The sequence below is a fragment of the Notolepis coatsorum genome (assembly GCF_963971535.1).
Source record: "Notolepis coatsorum genome assembly, chromosome: 8".
Lineage (NCBI taxonomy): Eukaryota > Metazoa > Chordata > Actinopteri > Aulopiformes > Paralepididae > Notolepis > Notolepis coatsorum.
Window position 1 is genome coordinate 125,625,019 of NC_140172.1, and position 22,272 is coordinate 125,647,290.

Here is a 22,272-nt window from a genome sequence, read left to right on the forward strand (position 1 = left end):
CGGGAAGAGATGACTGCTCTACCTCCTAAAATGAACTTGAATACCTTAACGAAGACTGATTTAACTGTGGTGCAGTACAACACGATGCTGTAATCTTCCAGCTCTGTAACTTTGAGATCTGTGTCAATATTCTTATTGTTGTAAATTGTCTTCATTATTTGATTTTGGAGCGGCATCCTGAACATACCAAGTATTTTGGAAGTGTAAGTCCTTGTTGACAAGTTAAGCATAATTGTGAATGGAAATCTATGTGTAAAGCTCTTGGTGGGGGTTGTTTAGAATGGGGAGTGCTGGCTAGTACAGGGGCAAAGACTATGATTTGATCACATCGCCAGCAATACACTGCTGGATGAGAGACAAGACCACCACCATGGTACACAGTGACTTTATTAACAACCATTTTTGCCAGGATGCCCTCTTTATTCCTAGCCAAAAGGCCAGTTTGGGTAACAGAAAACGTAAATAAACATGCCGATATGAAACATATACCTTTTTCCTGTGGTTGATAAGTACTTTATTTACGTATTTTGCGTGTAGCTTGCGTGGGAGCATGTCTATGTTCCCCGGGTTCTATGTTCCCCGCTTTGATTGATTGATTGATTGAAAAGTTTAGACCACCAGCCCTGATTCCAAACTCTAACCTTAACCAGTTCGAAAGAGGGCCTAAGCCTAACCGTTCGAAACAAGGCGGACATTAATAATTAATAAAATAATAAAAATTTATAAAATTTTCAATCTATTAATCAATCAAAGCGGGGAACATAGAACCCGGGGAACATAGGACCCGGGGAACATAGGGATGATCCCGCTTGGGTCAGGCTAGGTTAGCCCCAATATTTAAGGGGGGGGGGGGGTATCCACTGAAAATGTTGTAAAAGGGTTCAATGTTGGTAGTGTGAAACAGGGTGACCATCCATGGGTGCAATCTCACGTATGATAATGGTACAGTATTATGAGAACTACTCTAATGATGATTGAAAAGCTATTGAGTGGAAAATCCTAAAATAGAAACGTACACCAGAAAGGGTCAACCTAGGGTTAAAGATAACCCTAGTTTAAGAATATGCATCACGAAAAGCCCTCTGTCTCACTTTTGTCTCTCAGCCTTCGACACGCGTCTCCGTGCGTGACGAGTCCTCCTTGTTCTTCCTGGGGTGTAACCGAGGCGGGCTGAAGGCTCTCCCTGTAGGGCAGACACCAGGGGAAGGCTGCATCCAAGCATTGAGCCACATAACAGCCTGAGCTAGTCCCAGAGGAGCCAGTGAAGGGGAATACATTCTAGCGCAGGAGGGTAGCAGCCTGATCCGAGTGCATAGGTTTTCGAGACGGCAGACTTGGGAGAGATCTGATCGAGATTGGCCACAACTTTGGACGATGTCAGATGTACAGTTCAGACGAAGAAGTCTGTTTTAAGTTTTTCAGATGGACATTGTTGTTTCCAAATGGAATTAAGGCATTTCAAGATAAATGAGCTGAAGTTAAAGTTATAGTTATAGTTAAATACAGTAAAGGTTCTGTACTTTTGCGGGTGATGTGTCACATTCTCACCCCAGTTGATTTGGATTCCCTTCACAATTGACCTATCTCATGCCCCGCCCTATTGTCTTGATCATCTGCTTCCCTCAGACCAACAGTTGTGATTGGAGGATCAAGAAAAGAGGGAGGAGCTTGAGATAGGTACATTTCAAATTACATGGGCTATCCAAACAAATTCAAAATAGACTAAAGGATTCTTTGCCCTGGTCCAATTGTGAACATCGAATTCCCGGAATTCAAGCAGAATGTTTCATCTTGATGTGAGGCATCAGTCAACCGTCCTACGGCCTCATGCAATTCATCTCCATTTCCCTTGATGAGCATGGTGCCAACTACATGTTTTGGCCTCTGCACAAATTCTAACATTCCTAGTATGCACTTATTTGTTAAATACTGAAGACAAATGCTTCTTAAAAAGAAATATGTGAAAATGTTTTATTCAGTCCTCAATTGATTGGGTGATTCACAATACATGTGTTGTGTTTTATTTAATCAAATCCAGTACATAGATATGAACATGTGCATACAAATGAACATAAAACCATCACACTCGAAATGCATACCAGAGTTGAATCAACACAACAACAATCATGAACCGGTTTTTAGTTATATACTGTGTATAATTTTAAAAGAAGATACCAACACATAATATTAGAAGAATCCTCGAGAGTATCCTGGCTCTAGAGGTTTGCAGGATGTTTCCTGGGACAGTGATCATGTCCTCTCAGGCCCCAGCGGCGCGCGGTCGCTCCAGTGCAGCGCAGTCATAGCTTGTGAACACCAGGTCCTAGAATCAGAGACAGAGATGAGTGTGTGTGTGTCCGTCTGTGTGTGTGTAGGTGTGTGTGTGTGTGTGTGTGTGTGTGTGTGTGTGTGTGTGTGTGTGTGTGTGTGTGTGTGTGTGTGTGTGTGTGTGTGTGTGTGTGTGTGTGTGTGTGTGTGTCTGGGTGTCTGTGTGTGTGTAGGTGTGTGTGTGTGTGTGTGTGTGTGTGTGTGTGTGTGTGTGTGTGTAGGTGTGTGTGTCTGGGTGTTTGTGTGTTTGTGTGTGTGTGTGTGTGTGTGTGTGTGTGTGTGTGTGTGTGTGTGTGTGTGTGTGTGTGTGTGTGTGTGTGTGTGTGTGTGTGTGTGTGTGTGTGTGTCTGGGTGTTTGTGTGTGTGTGTGCGTGTGTGCGTGCGTGTGTGTGTGTGTGTGTGTGCGCGTGTGTCTGGGTGTTTGTGTACGTGCGCGTGTGTGTGCCCGGCACTGCACGGAGATAATAAAGCCCTTCACATTACATTAGGCAGGGATAATAGACTTGTGGTCAATAGATAAAATACATCTCTCTCCAGCGTTATGGAATAAAAAGAGAGCAAAGGTATAACGCTGCTGTCTGGGAAAAACCTTGTATCTCCATTTTTTTTTTTTTACTTGACCTGAACGTTGACGTGGTGGTTCTCAAATGTTGTGACTGAATCTGAAGAATGAGCCTGAATGACCTTGACAGCCTTTCAGAACCCAATGGACAACTTTATCAACACATGGGTGCCAATCTGAACACATGGTGGTTTGTCCTACTTCCTGAGAAGTTGACCCTTCATGGAGATACAAGGTTTTCACCCGACAACCACTTCGGTTTGCGATGCTTTGTGTGTGTTTATATTTGTTTGAAATAAACAAAACAAAAAATTGGGATTAACTATTGAAACTGCTTGAGCGATCACTGAAGCAGAGCTGGATGGATTCCGTTTCAATTCAGGGAGTAGATCTTTCTGACGATCAAGCCAATGGGAGAATGTTACAGGCTGCTTTATAAGCCTGCAGTAATGTCTCCCAGACTCTTTTGATGAATAATTTAGATTTACTGTTTTGTCATTCATGGAGGGGGAAAAAAGACCTAGCGCATTTAGACAAATGTAATTATCCAATTATTGCCTAGTATTAGATTGACATTCATTAGAGTTCACCATATTTAAATGATGTAAAGGCCCAATCTGTTATTCAAATGTCAACAAATGGGTCACCCCACCACCAAGACTAATAGGAATAGGACATAGGAATGGAGACATGTTTCATTCTCCGATTGATTGAGCTCTTGAGACGATGAATAATATAATTAATTATATATACGTACCGGTATATCGTTTTTATTTTTTTGCTGAAAAAGGTTTGAGCTCTTGACATGATAAATAATGAATAATAATTTGTAAACAGTTGAGTAAAACTATATAAACTATATAGTGATTTACACACTGGGTTAATAAAAGTATCTACAGATTAGAATTCGATATTGGCTTTTTTACCGATACCGATAAACCGATATTGTCCAACTCTTAATTTCCGATACCGATATCAACCGATATCAACCGATACCGATATATGCAGGGTCTCCCCCCCCCCCCCCCCCCAAAAAAAACCAAATAATTTCAGGTAATTAACATTACATAACTCTTGTTGTGGAATTAACACAACATTATGCATACTTTTGACAATAAATAAAATCTGAATCTGTTCTTACTTGCTTGCCTGGGTAAATAAAGGTTAAATAAACGTAAAAAAAAAAACGATACCGATATTTTCCGATATCACATTTTAATGCCAATATCGGCCGATAATATTGGACATCCCTAATTAGAATGTATGTGAATAATGTATGTGAATATACACCCCCACATAGAAAGAGAGGTTACAGGTCAGGTGAGCTAAACAACCAGAAAGCACTCTGCATTGTGGGTAATCTGCATCATAGCCTCTCTCCCATCCCATAAACTGACCCCATCAGATGACCCCATTAAACCACAGCCTGTTTGAGTGCATCTCATCAACGCCGCTCTGTTTGTGATTCTCATTGTGTTATACGTGGCTCTCCAGTCCCTTATTCTTCATAATCCTCTGCTTTATTATCTGTCCATGCACTGTTTTAGACTTTATGGAAGAAGGTGTCACTGTAAAAGAGAAATGACCTATAGCTCACCATTTATTCATTCATTCACTCACTCACTCACTCACTCACTCACTCACTCACTCACTCACTCACTCACTCACTCACTCACTCACTCACTCACTCACTCACTCACTCACTCACTCACTCACTCACTCGTTCATTAATTCACTCACTCACTAATTCATTAATTCACGTATTCATTAATTTACTCATTTGTTCATTCACTCATTCACTCATTTGTTCATTCATTAATGCATTCATTCACCCATTAATTAATTCATTAACTCACTCACTCATTAATTCATTCACTCATTCGTTCGTTCATTCATTCACGCATGCATTCATCCACAGAGGAGAATGGTGGTCTCCATAAAAGTAAATCAACCATATCACTTTTATCCCTTAACTAATTCCCGGTAAATGTGCCAGTGATGAAACCGCAGTTGTCATCAGAATGAGATCCATTATCTTATCCATTAAGGAAAAAGTAATAGGTCCATATCACACCCTGTCGAAATGTACATTTTCTCATAAACACAAGGGAAATGTTTATAGTTTGTGGAAATCAGAGCAGGATAAAGAAAAAGAAAAAAGGACATCTATATACCATGTCACTGTGTTGAGGACATGCATGATGATGTCTTACCCCGTGGCACTTCTGAGACATTAGGATGTAGAGCTCATCTATATACATTAGTGATGCACGATATATCGGCCGCCGATATAATATCGGCCGATATGGCCGTTTTTTTACACATCGGTATCGGTCCGATATCAAGATAGGGCCGATATTATATACAAAAAAAAACGTTTTTTCCTTTTTTTTTTTTACATGTTTTGGCCTTAAATAGTTTCAAAATATCACTCATTTCTGAAAATAAGTTACAAAAGTAAAAGAAAATATGCGTTTTGGAAAATAGCTCTTTATTTGATTATCATAAAAAAGTGTTTTCTATACAGAGATATCGACATCGGTAAATATCGGTATCGACCAGAACAGCAATATTAATATCGGTTATCGGTATCGGCCACAATTTTCACATCGGTGCATCACTAATATACATCTATACATCCATATACCTGCCATGTCACCGTGTTGAGGGCATGCATGATGATGTCTTACCCCGTGGCACTTCTGAGACATTATGATGTAGAGCTCGCCTATATACATCTATACATCCATATACCTGCCATGTCACCGTGTTGAGGGCATGCATGATGATGTCTTACCCCGTGGCACTTCTGAGACATTATGATGTAGAGCTCGCCTATATACATCTATACATCCATATACCTGCCATGTCACCGTGTTGAGGGCATGCATGATGATGTCTTACCCCGTGGCACTTCTGAGACATTATGATGTAGAGCTCGCCTATATACATCTATACATCCATATACCTGCCATGTCACCGTGTTGAGGGCATGCATGATGATGTCTTACCCCGTGGCACTTCTGAGACATTATGATGTAGAGCTGTCTCACGGTGACCCCCAGCTTGCCCACGTCTCTGGTGTAGGAGCAGCGTCTCTGTCGCAGGCCTTCCAGGAGGGACATGTAGGTCCTCATCTTCATCAGCACACACTCATTCTGCCAGCGGGGGGGCGGGAACAACAGTCAGCAGCTTCGTATTCATGTCACCTATTTACTGTATATGAACTTCATACTCAAAAGTCCTACTTTTCTTAACCTGTCTACATGTGGTGAGGTGTAACCCGATGTTTACCTTCTCATTTAATATTTTTTCTTTCATTCCTGTCTTTCTTCTGTACAATCCTTGTCTTGAGTATACATATCTGTCCAATTCACTGTATGTCCGAAATAATGATATATCTTTTTTTTCTTTGTGGTGTATTCGCTGTAGTTTATATTCAATAGACTTATATTTTGACTACTTATATGTAGATATGTGCAATATGTCTAGCATATATGTGTACAGGTTGACCTACTGCTCATTTTGTATTGCAATAAAAACTTCAATAAACAAAGTTTTGAGAAAAAAAAAGTCCTACTTTTCTCAAGCTCATCTTTATTACAGAAATGGAATATCTCTCTGGGCACAGTTTACAAATACGCAATGTAGCGGAGGGACAGGGTTGGCGTATTTGTACTCTGGCATTCTTGGAGCGCACTTGGAGGATCAACATTGTGAATCGGAAGGTTTGTTTTCAACTATGGCATCATTTATAACTAGGCCCCAATTAGACCGGTAAAGGGGGAGTAAAAGAAAACACCTGAGGCTAGTGGGAGCCACACTCGATAATAACAATATCGTAGCTGGGAACCATCTATATACAGATGTGTCATCTGTTATCTCATGGAGCCAAAAACAACAGTGTTGACTCCTGAACGTGGGAAGTCATATACTCACGTGGACATCCAGGTACAGCTCTGGCACGTGCGCCATGCAGTGACTCTACAGGACGAAACAAACAGCGGAGTCACAAAATGTCACATAGGCAAGAAAAGGCAAGACGTTAAGAGTGGGAACCGTACAGTATACTGCACTGTGGCTGAAGACAGGTGCTGTATCTCACAAACCGGAGTACTAACTACGCTGATATGGCTACAGTAAACGTCATTTATGACAGGTGATGGTGTAGAGAGTATTATTTTGAGGAGAATGAAAAGACCGTCCTGGGACTCTGTTCGATGCAGTTTCAACAAGGTTTATTGAATGTACACCGAAAATCATCTTTTAACAAATGATGAGACACTCTGAGTTGTCTACTGTCCATGAGACCTATTGTAGTCTCCTTTTATCCTAAAACATTATTCCTTGGAAGCAAACCACTCCCCACAGATGGTTTGACACTCAGTCTCTTTGGCCTGGCTCTTAAATGGGAATTTTATGGGACAAACAAATCAGTATTGACATATATAGGAGTCAGTATAGGAGCTTCTATCCCCAGGCCATCAGGATGCTCAATGATTATGTAACAACCCATCATCATTCTACACTCATTGCAAACACATCCACATGCACACACTCACTTTTAAAACACACAGAATATGAATAAGAAGCTTGGTTCATATAAAAAATACACTACAACGACGTTGCACTTGTTGATTTGCTTCGTTATCTGGATTTCCTTGAGCTCAGAGGCGACATAGTAGGCTACAAAAAGAATATATATATACATGTTCACTGATATTTACAGAAAGTATCTATGAGCGTTGCATTCTGACTCACGGTTTCAGGGCTTCTCTTGAGTTCTGCTGCCCGTTGGTTGAGCTCTCGTGCCATGGTGAGGACCTTAGTGTAGCATGTCGGTGGGTGGTAGGGGGAGCCCGGTGCCAATGTTACCAATGACAAAAGCAGCAACAGGTGTCCCAAGGTAGCCATCGCTGACCGCCGAAGACAGAACAGTCACAGTTCTTTCAAAACACCCCAGTTAGGACCATTTTATACTGTGTGTAACCAACACCCACCCACAGTGTGGGCATGCACGCACACTCACACATATTCAAACATGTTCCATTATCTATTCCACAATGATTTACGCAACTGCATACACATTTTATTCTTTGTCTCTCTGACAGCTGCTTGGATCCCTGCTCCTTCAAGGCTCCAAGGCGATGCTGATCTTTATCAGGAATTCCAGACTAAAAAAACAATAGATAGCTTTGTAACACTAATTATATAACTCCATGGAGTCCTCTTAAAAACCTGAAATGGGCCACATCTTAGTTTATTTTGTCATTTGAGTAGCCCAAAGGGTGACTGCATCTTGCATGGGTGACGACATGTTTACTGCTACCTTGTTTTTTGGAAATAAAGGGAAACATTTCTGGTTCAGGACTGATAGCGCTACTGTGATTAAAAGCTAATTTGATGAAATTGTCCATTCAAACACTGTATGAGTCGACAAGGTCAGTGTTCCACTCAGTATTAGCCAGCATCCTCTTCGTTGCTGTTGTATGCTGGGGGGGCTACATCAACTCAAGGGACACCAACAAACTGAACAAGCTGGTGAGGAAGGCTAGCTTTGTGGTGGGGGTCAAGCTGGTCAGACTAGAGGTGGTGGCAGAGAGGAGGATGAGAAGGAAGCTGGCCGCTATCCTGGAGAACCCCTCTATGAGGAGCTAGCCAACATGAGGAGCACGTTCAGCCACAGACTGATACCCTCCCGTCACTCCACTAACCGCCTCGGCCAGTCCTTCGTACCAGCGACCATCAGTGGGCAGGGACTGCTGCCAGCAGCCGGATAACTCAACTAACAGTGGCAGAACTACTAGGATCACTAAGTGTGTCTGACTCTTACCACCTAACCTGCACGGACTACAAAGTATAACATATGACGTATATCATGCCAGTTAGGGTACCTTGTGTATACTGCACCTGTGTACAGTATACTGTTTACTTTACTTACTCATAGTATATATTCAGATTCTAAGTGTTTTATTTACCATATTTATTGTAACGTATAATATAACTGAGAGGGCATACAGACCCTCATCTGCACCTTTGATTAAACTTTACTGTATCATATTCTTATAGTCAGAGTTAATTATATTGTTTACGCTGCTTATTTGTATCTTTACTATAATTGTATTGCCTATATTTATGTCTTTCTACTATTACCATGCCCATACCTGTACCTCCCCTCCCCCACTCTGCTATGACGCCCAAATTTTCCCTAGGGGATCAATAAAGGAATATCTTCCTTTAAGAAATACCTCTCCCTCTTTTCTTGATCCTCCAATCACAACACTTACGACCAAATCCAAACCAAAGTTGTGATCTATCAATAAGTCAAAATCAGAGGCTTACATGGATTTTCTCCAGTTTTTCTGTGATACAGTAAAACCTAAAACTAATTTATATCATTACTCAAAGTATAAAGGCTATAAGTATAATTATTGATTTTTCATAAATAATCATTCATTTTCTTAATAATAATAAAATAATCCTATATTTTTTTATGAATGAGCCCCCTGGTCCTCTCATTTTGTAACTGTGCCGAGAGATTTGTTCATATTCACAAATACCGCTTGGACCGTAAAAAACATACATAAATTCTGAAATTGAGCAGCGCTCCTCTTTAACATAACATAGCAAGGGTGCGGCAGTGGCTCAGGAGGTAGATCTGAAGGTTCCTGGTTAGATTCCGGCTCCTCCCGGAAGCGTGTCAAATTGTCTTTGAGCAAGACACTTAACCCCTAACTGCTCCCGATGAGCAGGTTGGCACCTTGCATGGTTGCCTCCGCCGTCGTGTGTGAATGTGTGAGTGATTGTGAGGCATAAGTTGTAAAGCGCTTTGGATAAAAAAAAAAAGCAAGAAGCAACTCGTTATCATCTCAATCACACACAATGACTCATGGGTTGGTTTCATGACATTTAATTTCGACATTGCGAGATAAGAGAGCCTAACAACAGCATCCTGTGAGAGGAGGACACGCCGTTACAAGCTCAGTGTGTTTGCATGTGGATTCCTCTCCGGCACGATACCATAACGCTTTGGGTTATTTTTCACAAGTGAACAGCTGCATTTCTAATCTCTCATCTGTCTAGTTCTAGTACTTCTAGTTCTTCTATTACCGGTACAACACAAAGCACTTTACTGTGGAATGTTTTCAGTATGGGGGGGGGGGGGGCACTGGTGGGAATGGAACCTCTAACCCCTGGCAGTGTTAGTGCCGTGCTCAGAGCAGCAAGCACTCTACCAGTACCCACTGAGCTACACTGGACCACACAAGACCACAGAGGGACGTTCCAACAATTTATGCCTGAAGACCTCATCATCATCATCATCATCATCATCATCATCATCATCATCATTCATCTTCTGTCTCTGTTTTCTGAGCAACGGAGCACAACGGGCGTCAGGAGTCCAAGAACAATAAAGAATTCTGAACCCAAGTAGCAGGTCAGACGAGTACATGTATGTACTTCTTTCATGAAAAATGCATTCAGTGTGTAGCTAACATCTATTTGAATTGAATTGATTGAATTGAAAACCTTTATTTATCCCCGAGGGGAGATTAAGATGTCCTTTACAGCATAAACAGTGTAACAGCAATTTAAAAACAGCAATTAAAAAACAGTTTATACATAACATACATAACATACACTTATTAGTATGTGTTAAAAACAAGATGGACAAGTACACAGGGATAAAAATAGCTAAAATAGGACTAAAAAGAGCTAAAAAAGTGGTGAAAAAGAAACAAGTCCAATCATGAATGTGTTGTTAAATAATTAAATTAATTTGTTACAGTCCACAACCCAGCTCCTCCAGTCCACAGCAGTTGGCCAGTCCTGGCCCTGCTTGGTTGTGGAGCCTGATTGCCACCGGCACAAAGGACTGCCCAAAGCGCTTTGTGACACAATTATGTAATGCTATGTATTCAAGTAAAATCCCTCCTTCTCTTGGGTGCTGCTAGTTCTCCCTGTGTGTGTGTGTGTGGGGGGGGGGGGGGGGGGGGGGGGGGGGATTTTTTGTTGTTGTTGTGGGAACATTGACCACCAGACCCCACAAGGTAAATATGCTATTTTAGGGTTAGGGGTTATGCTACTGTAAGGTTAATGTATGTGGTCGTTATGGTTAGGGTTAGGATAAGGAGTTAATAGTTCATTCATGCAAGTCCATGGTATGTCCCCACAATGCATGAAAACATGGCCGTGTGTGTGAGAGAGATGGGGGAGGGGGGGCTGTTAATTGGTGATAATTAGGCTGGAGGTATTGGTCATACAAGTTAAATGTAAACATCCTCCCCTTAAGGCCAGATAGTCTGCCATTAAACCATGTCTCCTTATGTCTCATCTCATCCACAAGGTGGAGCACATTTCACAGATTTGCTTCCCTGTTAATGTTTACCTATCTTGTGACCCTCAAGGTCCATTATCCTCCATTATGGCAAAGGTTCTAGTTAGTTAATTAATAACACTTATTTTATTTCATCAATGATAAAAAATAACTAGACAAGATAAAGACTATAGATATTATATGATTAATTGATTGATTGGTTGATTGATTCCTTTATTTAAGTGTCATGCTTCAAATTAAGCCCAGCCCATATAGGCTTATGAGACACTTTTCCTTTTCAGGTTTCATAAGAAATGATCAAACATACATCTAAAAGAAACAACCAAAGTACAAACAAGGTATCTATAATAGACTACATAAGACACTGCATAATGTTAAGCCTGTGAACATAATATCATGTCAGGAGAGCCAGCAACATTAAAAAAAAACATGTTGTACCTTTATTAATCCCCTTAGGGAAATCCATCCTCTGCATTTGACTCGTACTAACTATTTAGGAGCAGTGGGCAAAAGTGTGGCGCCCAGGAACCAACTCCAGTTGTAATGCGAGTACCTTGATCAAGGGCAATGGCAGGATATACCTAGCATACATGTCTTTTGGTGTGGGAGGAAACCAGAGTACACACCGAAAGACACACAAAAACACGGGGAGAAACATACAAACTCCACACAGAAAGGCCCCCTGCTGAACCCAGGACCTTCTTGCTGTGAGGCAACAGTGCTAACCACTGAACCCAGGACCTTCTTGCTGTGAGGCAACAGTGCTAACCACTGAACCCAGGACCTTCTTGATGTGAGGCAACAGTGCTAACCACTGAACCCAGGACCTTCTTGCTGTGAGGCAACAGTGTTAACCACTGAACCCAGGACCTTCTTGCTGTGAGGCAACAGTGCTAACCACTGAACCCAGGACCTTCTTGCTGTGAGGCAACAGTGCTAACCACTGAACCAGGGACCTTCTTGCTGTGAGGCAACAGTGCTAACCACTGAACCAGGGACCTTCTTGCTGTGAGGCAACAGTGCTAACCACTGAACCCGGGACCTTCTTGCTGTGAGGCAACAGTGCTAACCACTGAACCCGGGACCTTCTTGCTGTGAGGCAACAGTGCTAACCACTGAACCCGGGACCTTCTTGCTGTGAGGCAACAGTGCTAACCACTGAACCCGGGACCTTCTTGATGTGAGGCAACAGTGCTAACCACTGAACCCAGGACCTTCTTGCTGTGAGGTGTAGCCGGTGTCATCTTGTCTGCGTTGTGTTTAGTCGATTCGACCCCTGTTAAGGGATCGCCCTGAGTGGGAGTTGAACCCCGGACGCCCGCATCGCGGGCGGCATCACAGACCACTAAGCAAGAAGTGAATTCACTTCTTGCTTCCGGGTCTGGATGCCTCTGGGGAGTGAGTTTACTTGCAGTACCGCTTACCATCCACAGCCACTGAACTACTTGTACCATCGTGACTGTGGATATACTGTGGTACCTCCGTTACACTCACCCCCCTAAACTCACTCCACCCAGGGCATCCGGGTCTAGCGGCACCACATGTAGCCGTTTGATCTTGTCTGCGTTGTGTTTAGTCGATTCGACCCCTGTTAAGGGATCGCCCTGAGTGGGAGTTGAACCCCGGACGCCCACGTCACGGGGCGGCATCACAGACCACTAAGCAAGAGTGAATTCACTTCTTGCTTCCGGGTCTGGATGCCTCTGGGGAGTGAGTTTACTTGCAGTACCGCTTACCATCCACAGCCACTGAACTACTTGTACCATCGTGACTGTGGATATACTGCGGTACCTCCGTTACACTCACCCCCCTAAACTCACTCCACCCAGGGGCATCCGGGTCTAGCGGCACCACATGTAGCCGGTTTGATCTTGTCTGAGTTGTGTTTAGTCGATTTGACCCCTGTTAAGGATCGCCCTGAGTGGGAGTTGAACCCCGGACGGCCGCATTGCGGGCGGCATCACAGACCACTAAGCAAGAAGTGAATTCACTGGGGAGTGAGTTTACTTGCAGTACCGCTTACCATCCACAGCCACTGAACTACTTGTACCATTGTGACTGTGGATATACTGCGGTACCTCCGTTACAGAGCAACAGTGCTAACCACTGAACCCAGGACCTTCTTGCTGTGAGGCAACAGTGCTAACCACTGAACCCAGGACCTTCTTGCTGTGAGGCAACAGTGCTAACCACTGAACCAGGGACCTTCTTGCTGTGAGGCAACAGTGCTAACCACTGAACCCGGGACCTTCTTGCTGTGAGGCAACAGTGCTAACCATTGAACCCGGGACCTTCTTGCTGTGAGGCAACAGTGCTAACCACTGAACCGGGACCTTCTTGCTGTAAGGCAACAGTTCTAACCACTGAACCCAGGACCTTCTTGCTGTGAGGCAACAGTGCTAACCACTGAACCCAGGACCTTCTTGCTGTGAGGCAACAGTGCTAACCACTGAACCCAGGACCTTCTTGCTGTGAGGCAACAGTGCTAACCACTGAACCCGGGACCTTCTTGCTGTGAGGCAACAGTGCTAACCACTGAACTCAGGACCTTCTTGATGTGAGGCAACAGTGCTAACCACTGAACCCGGGACTTCTTGCTGTGAGGCAACAGTGATAACCACTGCGCCACCGAGACTGCCTTCTATTCCAGGCCTTAGAAATACAATTCTCAGTCATGAATACTTCTGCTCACCATCTACCCAGAAAATCTCAGCGTTTTACTTTTGCATTTCATCAAACAAGGGAATCCTCACATCGTCATATAACAAATAGAACATGAAATTAAATTCATTTTTGACATCTTTCAGATAAAAAACATCACATATCCTATTCTCTTCCTGCATAGCTGTGGAGTCGACCGACCTGCTTCAGTTGCAAGCAGCAGGATACCAGTTATTAATCAAGCACAAAATGACCTCTGGCTTCTGGTTAGAACAGAAATAACATAGGACTCAGGACCATAACACTGCTTCATCTGAACATAATGTTCTAAGCTTATTGTTTAATGTCATTTGACCATTTCTCTATAATTGAGGGATGACTTCTATTTTCAACATATATATATACATCATATGGTAATATTATATATTTATATATATATATATATATATATATATATATATATATATATATATTATATATATATATATATATATATATATATATATATATATATATATATATATATATATATATATATATATATATATATATAATATACATATATAATATTACCATATGATGTGATGGCACAGTAAGTGGCTTCACTCCGTCGCTGTCTCTGTGCGAGTTGGTATAATCACCACTCACCTCATCTAAAAGAGTAGCACACATAAGGATGATGCCAAGTGTTTAATAGGAAATTGGCCTGGTTTTTGACTGATGCCACCCCCCCCCCATCTCTCTCTCTCTCTCTCTCTCTCTCTCTCTCTCTCTCTCTCTCTCTCTCTCTCTCTCTCTCTGCGTGCGTCTGGAGTTAGATCCGCACCACGCTTCCCCATGGCAGATGAAGATGAATGGCTTGGACCGGGCTTGTTTTTTTTTGGCATTTGGCGTGAAGGAATGGAGCACGTGCGGTCTGCGCCCCGTAAGCATATCGCTTACCCTCAGACATGCGACTCACTATACCCGCCAGAGCCGGTCCCCTGACCTTGGCCCACTCAATTAGGAGGGGATCCAGGCGACCGTGCAATCCCTATAATGGATGGGTGCATTTTATAGTCATTAATTAATGCCAGCAGACGTTAAAGTACTGTATTATGATGACAAAATACAATGGGGAACTCTGGCCCAAACTTGGCCATTTCACTCTACTGCAACCATTCCAGTTTTATAGCACCGGGTAGAAGTCCACGCAGGCTGCAGGGCAGACACTGACGAGGTGAAACTTCATAATTCACAACAATCTTCTTCTGACCATATCAATGAGGGTTGTATATATTCATTCATTCATTTAATTCTGATCTTTATTTATTCTCGAAAGATCGTTGAGAGTAAAAATCCAGCACAATACCGTGAGTCATGGGTCCTCCTCACTAATGATAATGATGCAATTTTCTGCAATTTGACATATATATTCAAAGACTTTGGGGGGATTATTTGAAAACGTCACTAAATAATTTTTGTAGCTTGTTAATCTCCCCCTACTCACTTATTCACTCACTGCACTGCTGACACTTTTCTTGAAAAAGTGGGCTTCACCCAAGATTTGTAAGGTGCATATATACATTCACATCAAAAGACTATATCCACAATGCAAATGAATTCAGAGCCAGAGGACATAGATAATAAAGCTACAGATGAAAGGAACCTGCCAACATGGTAATAGCTGTATTTCCTTTTTTTTATCCACTTTTTCTCCCCATTTTCTATTTTTCTCCCATCCCAATTTCGTATTTCCAATTCTTCCCTCCCCTGTCTTGAACGTTGCTAGACTATGCCTCCCACTGGTCGGCTGTAGTGAGGATAGAAGCCTTGCATCACGTGTCCCCTCCGGTACACGAGGAGGCAGCCTGTTGCATCTTTTCACCGCAGCAGCTCGAACTCTCAGTGGCGAGGAGTACCGCGTGGGAGGCTCACGCTACCCCCGATACTTCCTGTTTCCGCCGCACCGGCATCACCCAACCGACCTGTAGGAGTCGCTGTCCACAACGTCCAATCCCCACCCACCGGCTTTCCCACCCTCTAACACTGCCAATTGTGTTAGTATGACGGCCGGCCAAGCCGGTAGCAACGCAGAGAGCTGGGCTCGATACCAGCATCTCCTGCGTTAGTGGCGAGTGCCTTGCCCACTGCGCCATTCAGCCGGCTAATAGCTGTATTTCCAAACACAATATGCATAGGGAGCAGCATGAGTACAGATCAGACTGTGCTGACATCACATAGCAGTACAAATAAAACCCCAGACTGAGCAGTAGTAACCTGTTTTCCAAACTGCTCAGCCTTCTTAAAAGATCCATCATCACCACTAGTACATTATACCCTGTGAGCTGTGACCACACACGGATATAACTAATTTCATCCTTTAGGAAGAATCAATAGCATAGGCAATGGGTGTGTGTGACTTTTTGAGGTATGATCTACAGTATGACACAATTAGAAGAATACATTGACACTCATAATATACAAGGATTATAAAAAAAATCTATAGTAATAAGATGGAAATGTGAAAAATCCAGATATGAAAAGTCTGATGTGGCGCATGCCACCGGCTTCCATGGGCACGACACCACTGGGTGAAGTGGTTGGTCATTAAAGATTTAAACTGTCTAAAGGATACTAATATATTACGTTTTAAGGCTACATTGCAAGACGTTTCCATGTGTCGGGGGCACAGAAGCTAAACGCAGTGCAAACTCTGGGGGTTTGAAGTGTAAGATTATTACAATTATTGGAGTATGATAAGGTCCAGAGGTCCAGTCCAATAATGAAATGATATAAGGGGCAATATCTCCAACAATGGCTTTACCTTATTGTACAGGATACAATGGTGAGGACAGAGGACTATATATCACCGCTGATACATCTGAGGGCTGAGTGATACAGAATCCAAGGATTTAAGAGTGGAAGCAGCAGCATGTCAATCACATCTCCATAATCCAATACAGATAGAAAAACTGCTTCAACTCTTTCTACTAATCATTGGGAAGCTGGTTCTGTTCCTGTACAAGAAGCCAATTTAATGCTGCAGTTTGCTGGCAAGATTGTTTATATGGTATTTAAATGTGCATTTCTCATCAAGCCAAATGCCAAGATATTTGTATTCTACTCTCTCCATGTCAGACCCATTCACAGTCGATATACAGTATGCAAATGAGTATATCTAGCTCTAGAACATCATGACTTTTTTTTTTTTTTTTTTCAATTTAGTACAAGTTTAAGCTGAATAAGCGCATGCATCTTGCAAATTTAGAGTGAACAAAAAACAAGGCCCCATTTCTATGTTCTATTATTGTGGGGCAACCCAATTGTTTAGGATTACAGATTGAGCCTTTAACATGTGCAATGCCAGCTGTGCCTAGCCTGACATTCTAAAGTTTGAGTGCAATAGGTTAACTGTCTTTGTCAAAGTTATGATTTTCCTATAACCGATACTATGTGTGTGTGTGCGCGCGTGCGTGTGTGTGCGTGTTTGTGTGTGTTTTCTTTCTGAATGAAAGGGATTACAAAAACCTGACTATTCTAAATCAAATCGCTGCTGTTGGGACAAAACCTCATAACTCCAAAAACCCAACTTTTCAGCAGATGAAAAAAACGAACACAGATTTGAGGGTGAATAGAGTTAGGAGGTTTAGACAGATGATCGGTTTAATGCTTTCCCATTGTTTAAACTTTGTAAAACCCACACACACATATGGAGGATGATCTACAGAGTTGATTTATATTAAAAAAAAATATTAAAAAAAATGGAGTTATGAGGTTTTGTCCCGACAGCAGCGAAATGTTAAATAAAAACAAAGTATAGGCTAATCTCAGTTTGATACAGTGTGCAGGATGTAATAGGTACTACTACTACTACCACCAGAGCCATATAATAATATATTTTAGAAGGCTCTGGACCTGGTACTTCAACGGCTCTGGTACTTCAACGGCTCTGGGTACCACACTATCTAGATGCGCGCGTGCTCCAATCTAGTCAGCTGCGGTAGCAGCAGCATTGCGCGCGCGTGCAGTCTGGAGGTCACGCGGCTGTCTGCGGCTCGCGCAACTTAACTAAACGGCGTAGTTATCGAGGCGTAACAAACAGTGAACCTTTCGGCTCTCTCCATACACAACAACGTATAGCGTAGCACGCAGTTTAACATTAAGTAACCCAACCGTTTCCTCTCTATTTCAATGATTTTAATTTGCCCTCACATGCAGTTTCACTATGAATTGAAAATGGGGGACCCCTGATGTAAACAAGACAAACGTCTTTCTCTGGTCTGCATCCCCTTCCTTGTGTGTATTGAGCCGCACTGTATTGTACCCATTCATTCTGCAATCTGTTCAATAAAGTTTTCATTCATTCATTCATTCATTCAAGACATCTTTTGCATCGCACCCGGCGCATAGCCCCCCCCCCCCCCTCCTCCTCCTCTCCTCTGATGGCAGGTGTCCCGAGTCCGGCGGCGCGTCGTCCCGAGACCCGACACTGAACAAGTGATACTGTACGTTCACCTGCATCATCGTTTCCCCCAAATGCTTCTGGAATTGTGTCGCGCACTCAATAACCGGCGGCGGTGTTTAACTTATTAAAGGTAGGTGTCCAACGCAGAGCGGCTACTTTCTATGCAGTGCAGCATGCTTTATCCCGTTTCTATCAGTTGATTCAAAGGATGCCCTCTACAGGAGTCCACACTGCGGCTAAACACACTCCAGTGCCCCGCTGGAAGTAGTTGTATTCATATTCATATTATTATATTTCATTCGAATAGCTGGGTATTCAAACAGTCTATGATGACCTTATCGAGATAATGACATTTTGTATAGCCTACTCTTCTTTATATAAGCCGAAAACGATAAAAACGATACTCAACTGCAAGTTTGCTTATGACCCGTTTTAGGCTGTAATTGTAAAGTAAAAACTACCAGGCTACCAAGTAATTATTATCTACCACATTTTTTTCTACTGGCTATATAGATATTGCAGCAGCAACCGAAGATACGATCTGAGACTGAGATGCACAAAGTCACGGCTAAAAGTCAACTCGCTGCATGAATAAGAGAAAGCCATGATGATGAGGCTATATGGATGCTAAGATGTTTTTATTATAAACAAGGGCAGTCTGGGTATATATATATGCGACATTGTCCCGTTTCTGTCTGTCTGGGTGAACCAGAATGAAATGGTGCAGCATCGATTCTAGCTTATGAAGTTTTTGGTCCCCGGGAGGGAGAGCAATAAAAAAAGAATAGGCTAATAAGAAAAAATAACAACGACGCTGTAGATAAACAACAACACAACCGATCAAATAATTCATCACTTTGCTGCCGCTGCTGTTTACTGTCCCTGTAAAGTTAGCTTGTTGTATCAGACATATCACAAGGTTCCTGGCATAGCGTTTTATATCCTGCTTTTAATATGTGTGCCTACCTGTACCTGACATAATCCCAAACATGTTGAGGCACTGATAAGAAATGATGTCTTTTTGATCCGTTCATTTAGCATTATCCTGTGGGCATCTTGAGTTTTAACAACACACAGTTCTCCCTCTCTCTCCCCCTCCCTCCCATCCTCTCTTTCTCCCCCTCTTTCTCCCTTCCTCCACCTCTCCCCATCTCCCCCTTTTCACCCCCCCCTCTCTCTCTCGCTCTCTCTCTCTCTCCCCCTCCCTCCCATCCTCTCTTTCTCCCCCCTCTTTCTCCCTTCCTCCACCTCTCCCCATCTCCCCCTTTTCACCCCCCCCCCTCTCTCCCCTCTCTCTCTCTCTCTCTCTCTCTCTCTCTCTCTCTCTCTCTCTCTCTCTCTCTCTCTCTCTCTCTCTCTCTCTCTCGCTCTCTCTCTTTCTGCCCCCCCCCCTCTCTTCTTCTTTAACTGTGATGCACGGTGTCATATGTTTGTTCCCCCTGCCTCTCCTCATATAGGCTAAACTCCCAGTGAGCGGAGAGGCTCAGCGTCATCACAGACAATTCCCAGCACCAAGGAACCATTCTGCTGCCCCATTCATCTGACCATCGGGTGGAGAGAGAGAGAGAGAGAGAGAGAGAGAGAGAGAGAGAGAGAGAGAGAGAGAGAGAGAGAGAGAGAGAGAGAGAGAGAGAGAGAGAGAAACTCTCTCACAGTGGCAGTGGTGTGTGCTGGTGTGTGTGTGGTAGAGGTTTCCTGACTAAAGTGTCCCGAACCCACCTGTGTGTGTGCGACGTGCGTGCGTGTGCGCCGGAGACACAAAGTGTCAGCACAACGGTGCACCATCTGACCTGCAGCGTCATCATCGGGGGTCGAGCGGCAGCAGAGAGGGGACTATAGGCTATGTGCGCCTCTGAGCGGGAGAGCTGTCCGGTGCTGAGTTGAGCGTTGGGGAGCAGAGTGGCTGGACTTCTGAGAAGGAGCTGAGGGAACACAGACATGGGGCTCGGGCAGTCCAGCAAGGCTTCTGTCAGCGAGGACACCGACGAGGGTGAGTCACCTCAGCCACACGCACACCTTGGAGGAATATCCTCCTTCACATGTGTTATTCTATATCTTCCCCAGTGGTGATTACATTCAACGTTTCTTGAACAGAACCGACACACGAAACACAACACTTGTAGTATCAGGGGAGCTGTTCACTTGTTGTTTTTAAGTGATCGGTCAGATGCCTTTTTTTATTTATTTATTTATTTATTTATTTATTTATTTTCTTTTTACTTTATTTTCTTCCATTGGCTTTGGCAGAGTCTATTTAATGGCTATTGGACATCACTTGTATGTGGTTTCAGCCTCTCTCTGATTTATTGTACAGTATGAAGGCACTCGTTCAGACTCAGAGGTCTTTTTAAACGTCCACGTCTGTCTTAAGTAGCCTAGAGATAATGCAACATGAATTTACTGATCCGGCGGCTAGGTGGTGTAGTGGTCTAAGGCACTCGCCACCAGTGTGGAGACGCTAGGATTCGCGTGTTCGAATCCAGCTCTCCACATTGTTTTTCAGTTTGGCTGGTCGTCCGCAGTAATACACATTGGCCGTATTACGGGGAGGGAAAACTGAAGGGTGGGGATCGAACGTTGTGAACAAGCGACTCCTACAAGTCGGTTGGTGCGCCTGCGCAGTAGAATCAGGAAGTGTCGGGGGCAGCGTGAGCCTCCCACGCGTTACTCCTCGACACTGAGAGGTCGAGCTGCGCAGGTGAAAAGATGCGACTGCTGTTACCTCAAGTACCGGAGGGGACTTGTGCTATGTATGACTTAGTCCACATTGCAGCCGGCTTGTGGGAGGCAAGAAACAGCGTTCGTGACAGGGGAGGGTTGAATTGGATGATACGAAATTGGGATGGGAGAAAATATAGAAAAATGGGAGAAAAAGTGGATCAAAAAAAAAATGAATTTACTGATCCGAAAGAGTCTCTTTAAAACATTTATTCACTGTTGCCTGGACCCCAATATGTTATGTTATTACCTTTCAAGTGGCTCTCCCAATTCTATCCACCTATAATTAAAGCCACAATCTGTGATTTTCTTTACCATTTCATTTCATTCTTGGAGAGTTTGATGCGTAGATGGCTGGATAAGAACTGTCTCAACCCATTGTCAATTGGAATATAGATCTGTCTTCAAACATTACCAACATGGACAAGGCTTTTACGGGGCACAAAATACGGCGAATACAATGAAACACTCATATTTGACATATTCTCCAGTGTCAGTCCTTGTATCTAAAGCTCAGTCAATCAACTAGAGCTGTCTCCGTTCTTATTTCTGGTGGCGGGGCTATCCATTTTCTTTTTTTAATTCTAAGAAAATTACTTTTGGATCACCGATTGGGCCTTTAAAGCCATGTTTTTTTTTAAATTGTTTGTACATTTGTAGATGACCTTTCAGCATCTGGGTTTGTTCATTATGAAGAACATGTGATTGAGGGCAGCAGGACTAGTCACTTCTATACCCCAAAGGGAAGTATTATGGAGGATGTTTAAATCACATTAGCAACACATTTTGTTTGTGTTCAGTCTGTAGAAAAAAACTGTTATGGTAGAAAATATCCCAATTATCAATCTATTGAAATGTTTGCGTTATTATTTGCTAGTTTGTCAACTGATATAAACGCTTTGGTTTATACTGACCATGTCTTCGTAGCCTGGGTTGAAAAATAACAACATAGCCTGGTTCATTTTATTCCTGGTTACAATCACACAACACACAGGTCATCCTGTGATGCTCTGCGATCAATTCCTTAACTATAGTGTTTTCTCACACCACAATATATATTACAACAAACAACAGAAAAACAGCAATAACAAGTTTGCCCAATACTGTTTGGGGCCCACTGTGAAACAATGAATACTTAAGTTCAATAACGGCAAAGCAATATGCAGCTAAATGATGTTAAAAGGACAGTAATGGCATTTCTATCTGTTGCATACTGCT

General features: G+C 42.9%; 1 protein-coding gene across 1 annotated transcript; it reads right to left on the reverse strand.

The window, feature by feature from the left end:
• Positions 1-1,948: 1,948 nt before the first annotated feature.
• Positions 1,949-7,818, reverse strand: cytl1 (cytokine like 1). The gene is made up of 4 exons (XM_084320159.1): positions 7,652-7,818; positions 6,830-6,874; positions 5,902-6,048; positions 1,949-2,323 (listed from the first exon to the last, which is right to left on the reverse strand). Exons 1-4 carry the CDS (start codon positions 7,802-7,804, stop codon positions 2,261-2,263), a joined length of 408 nt encoding a protein of 135 aa, XP_084176285.1. The 5' UTR covers positions 7,805-7,818; the 3' UTR covers positions 1,949-2,260.
• Positions 7,819-22,272: the final 14,454 nt, after the last annotated feature.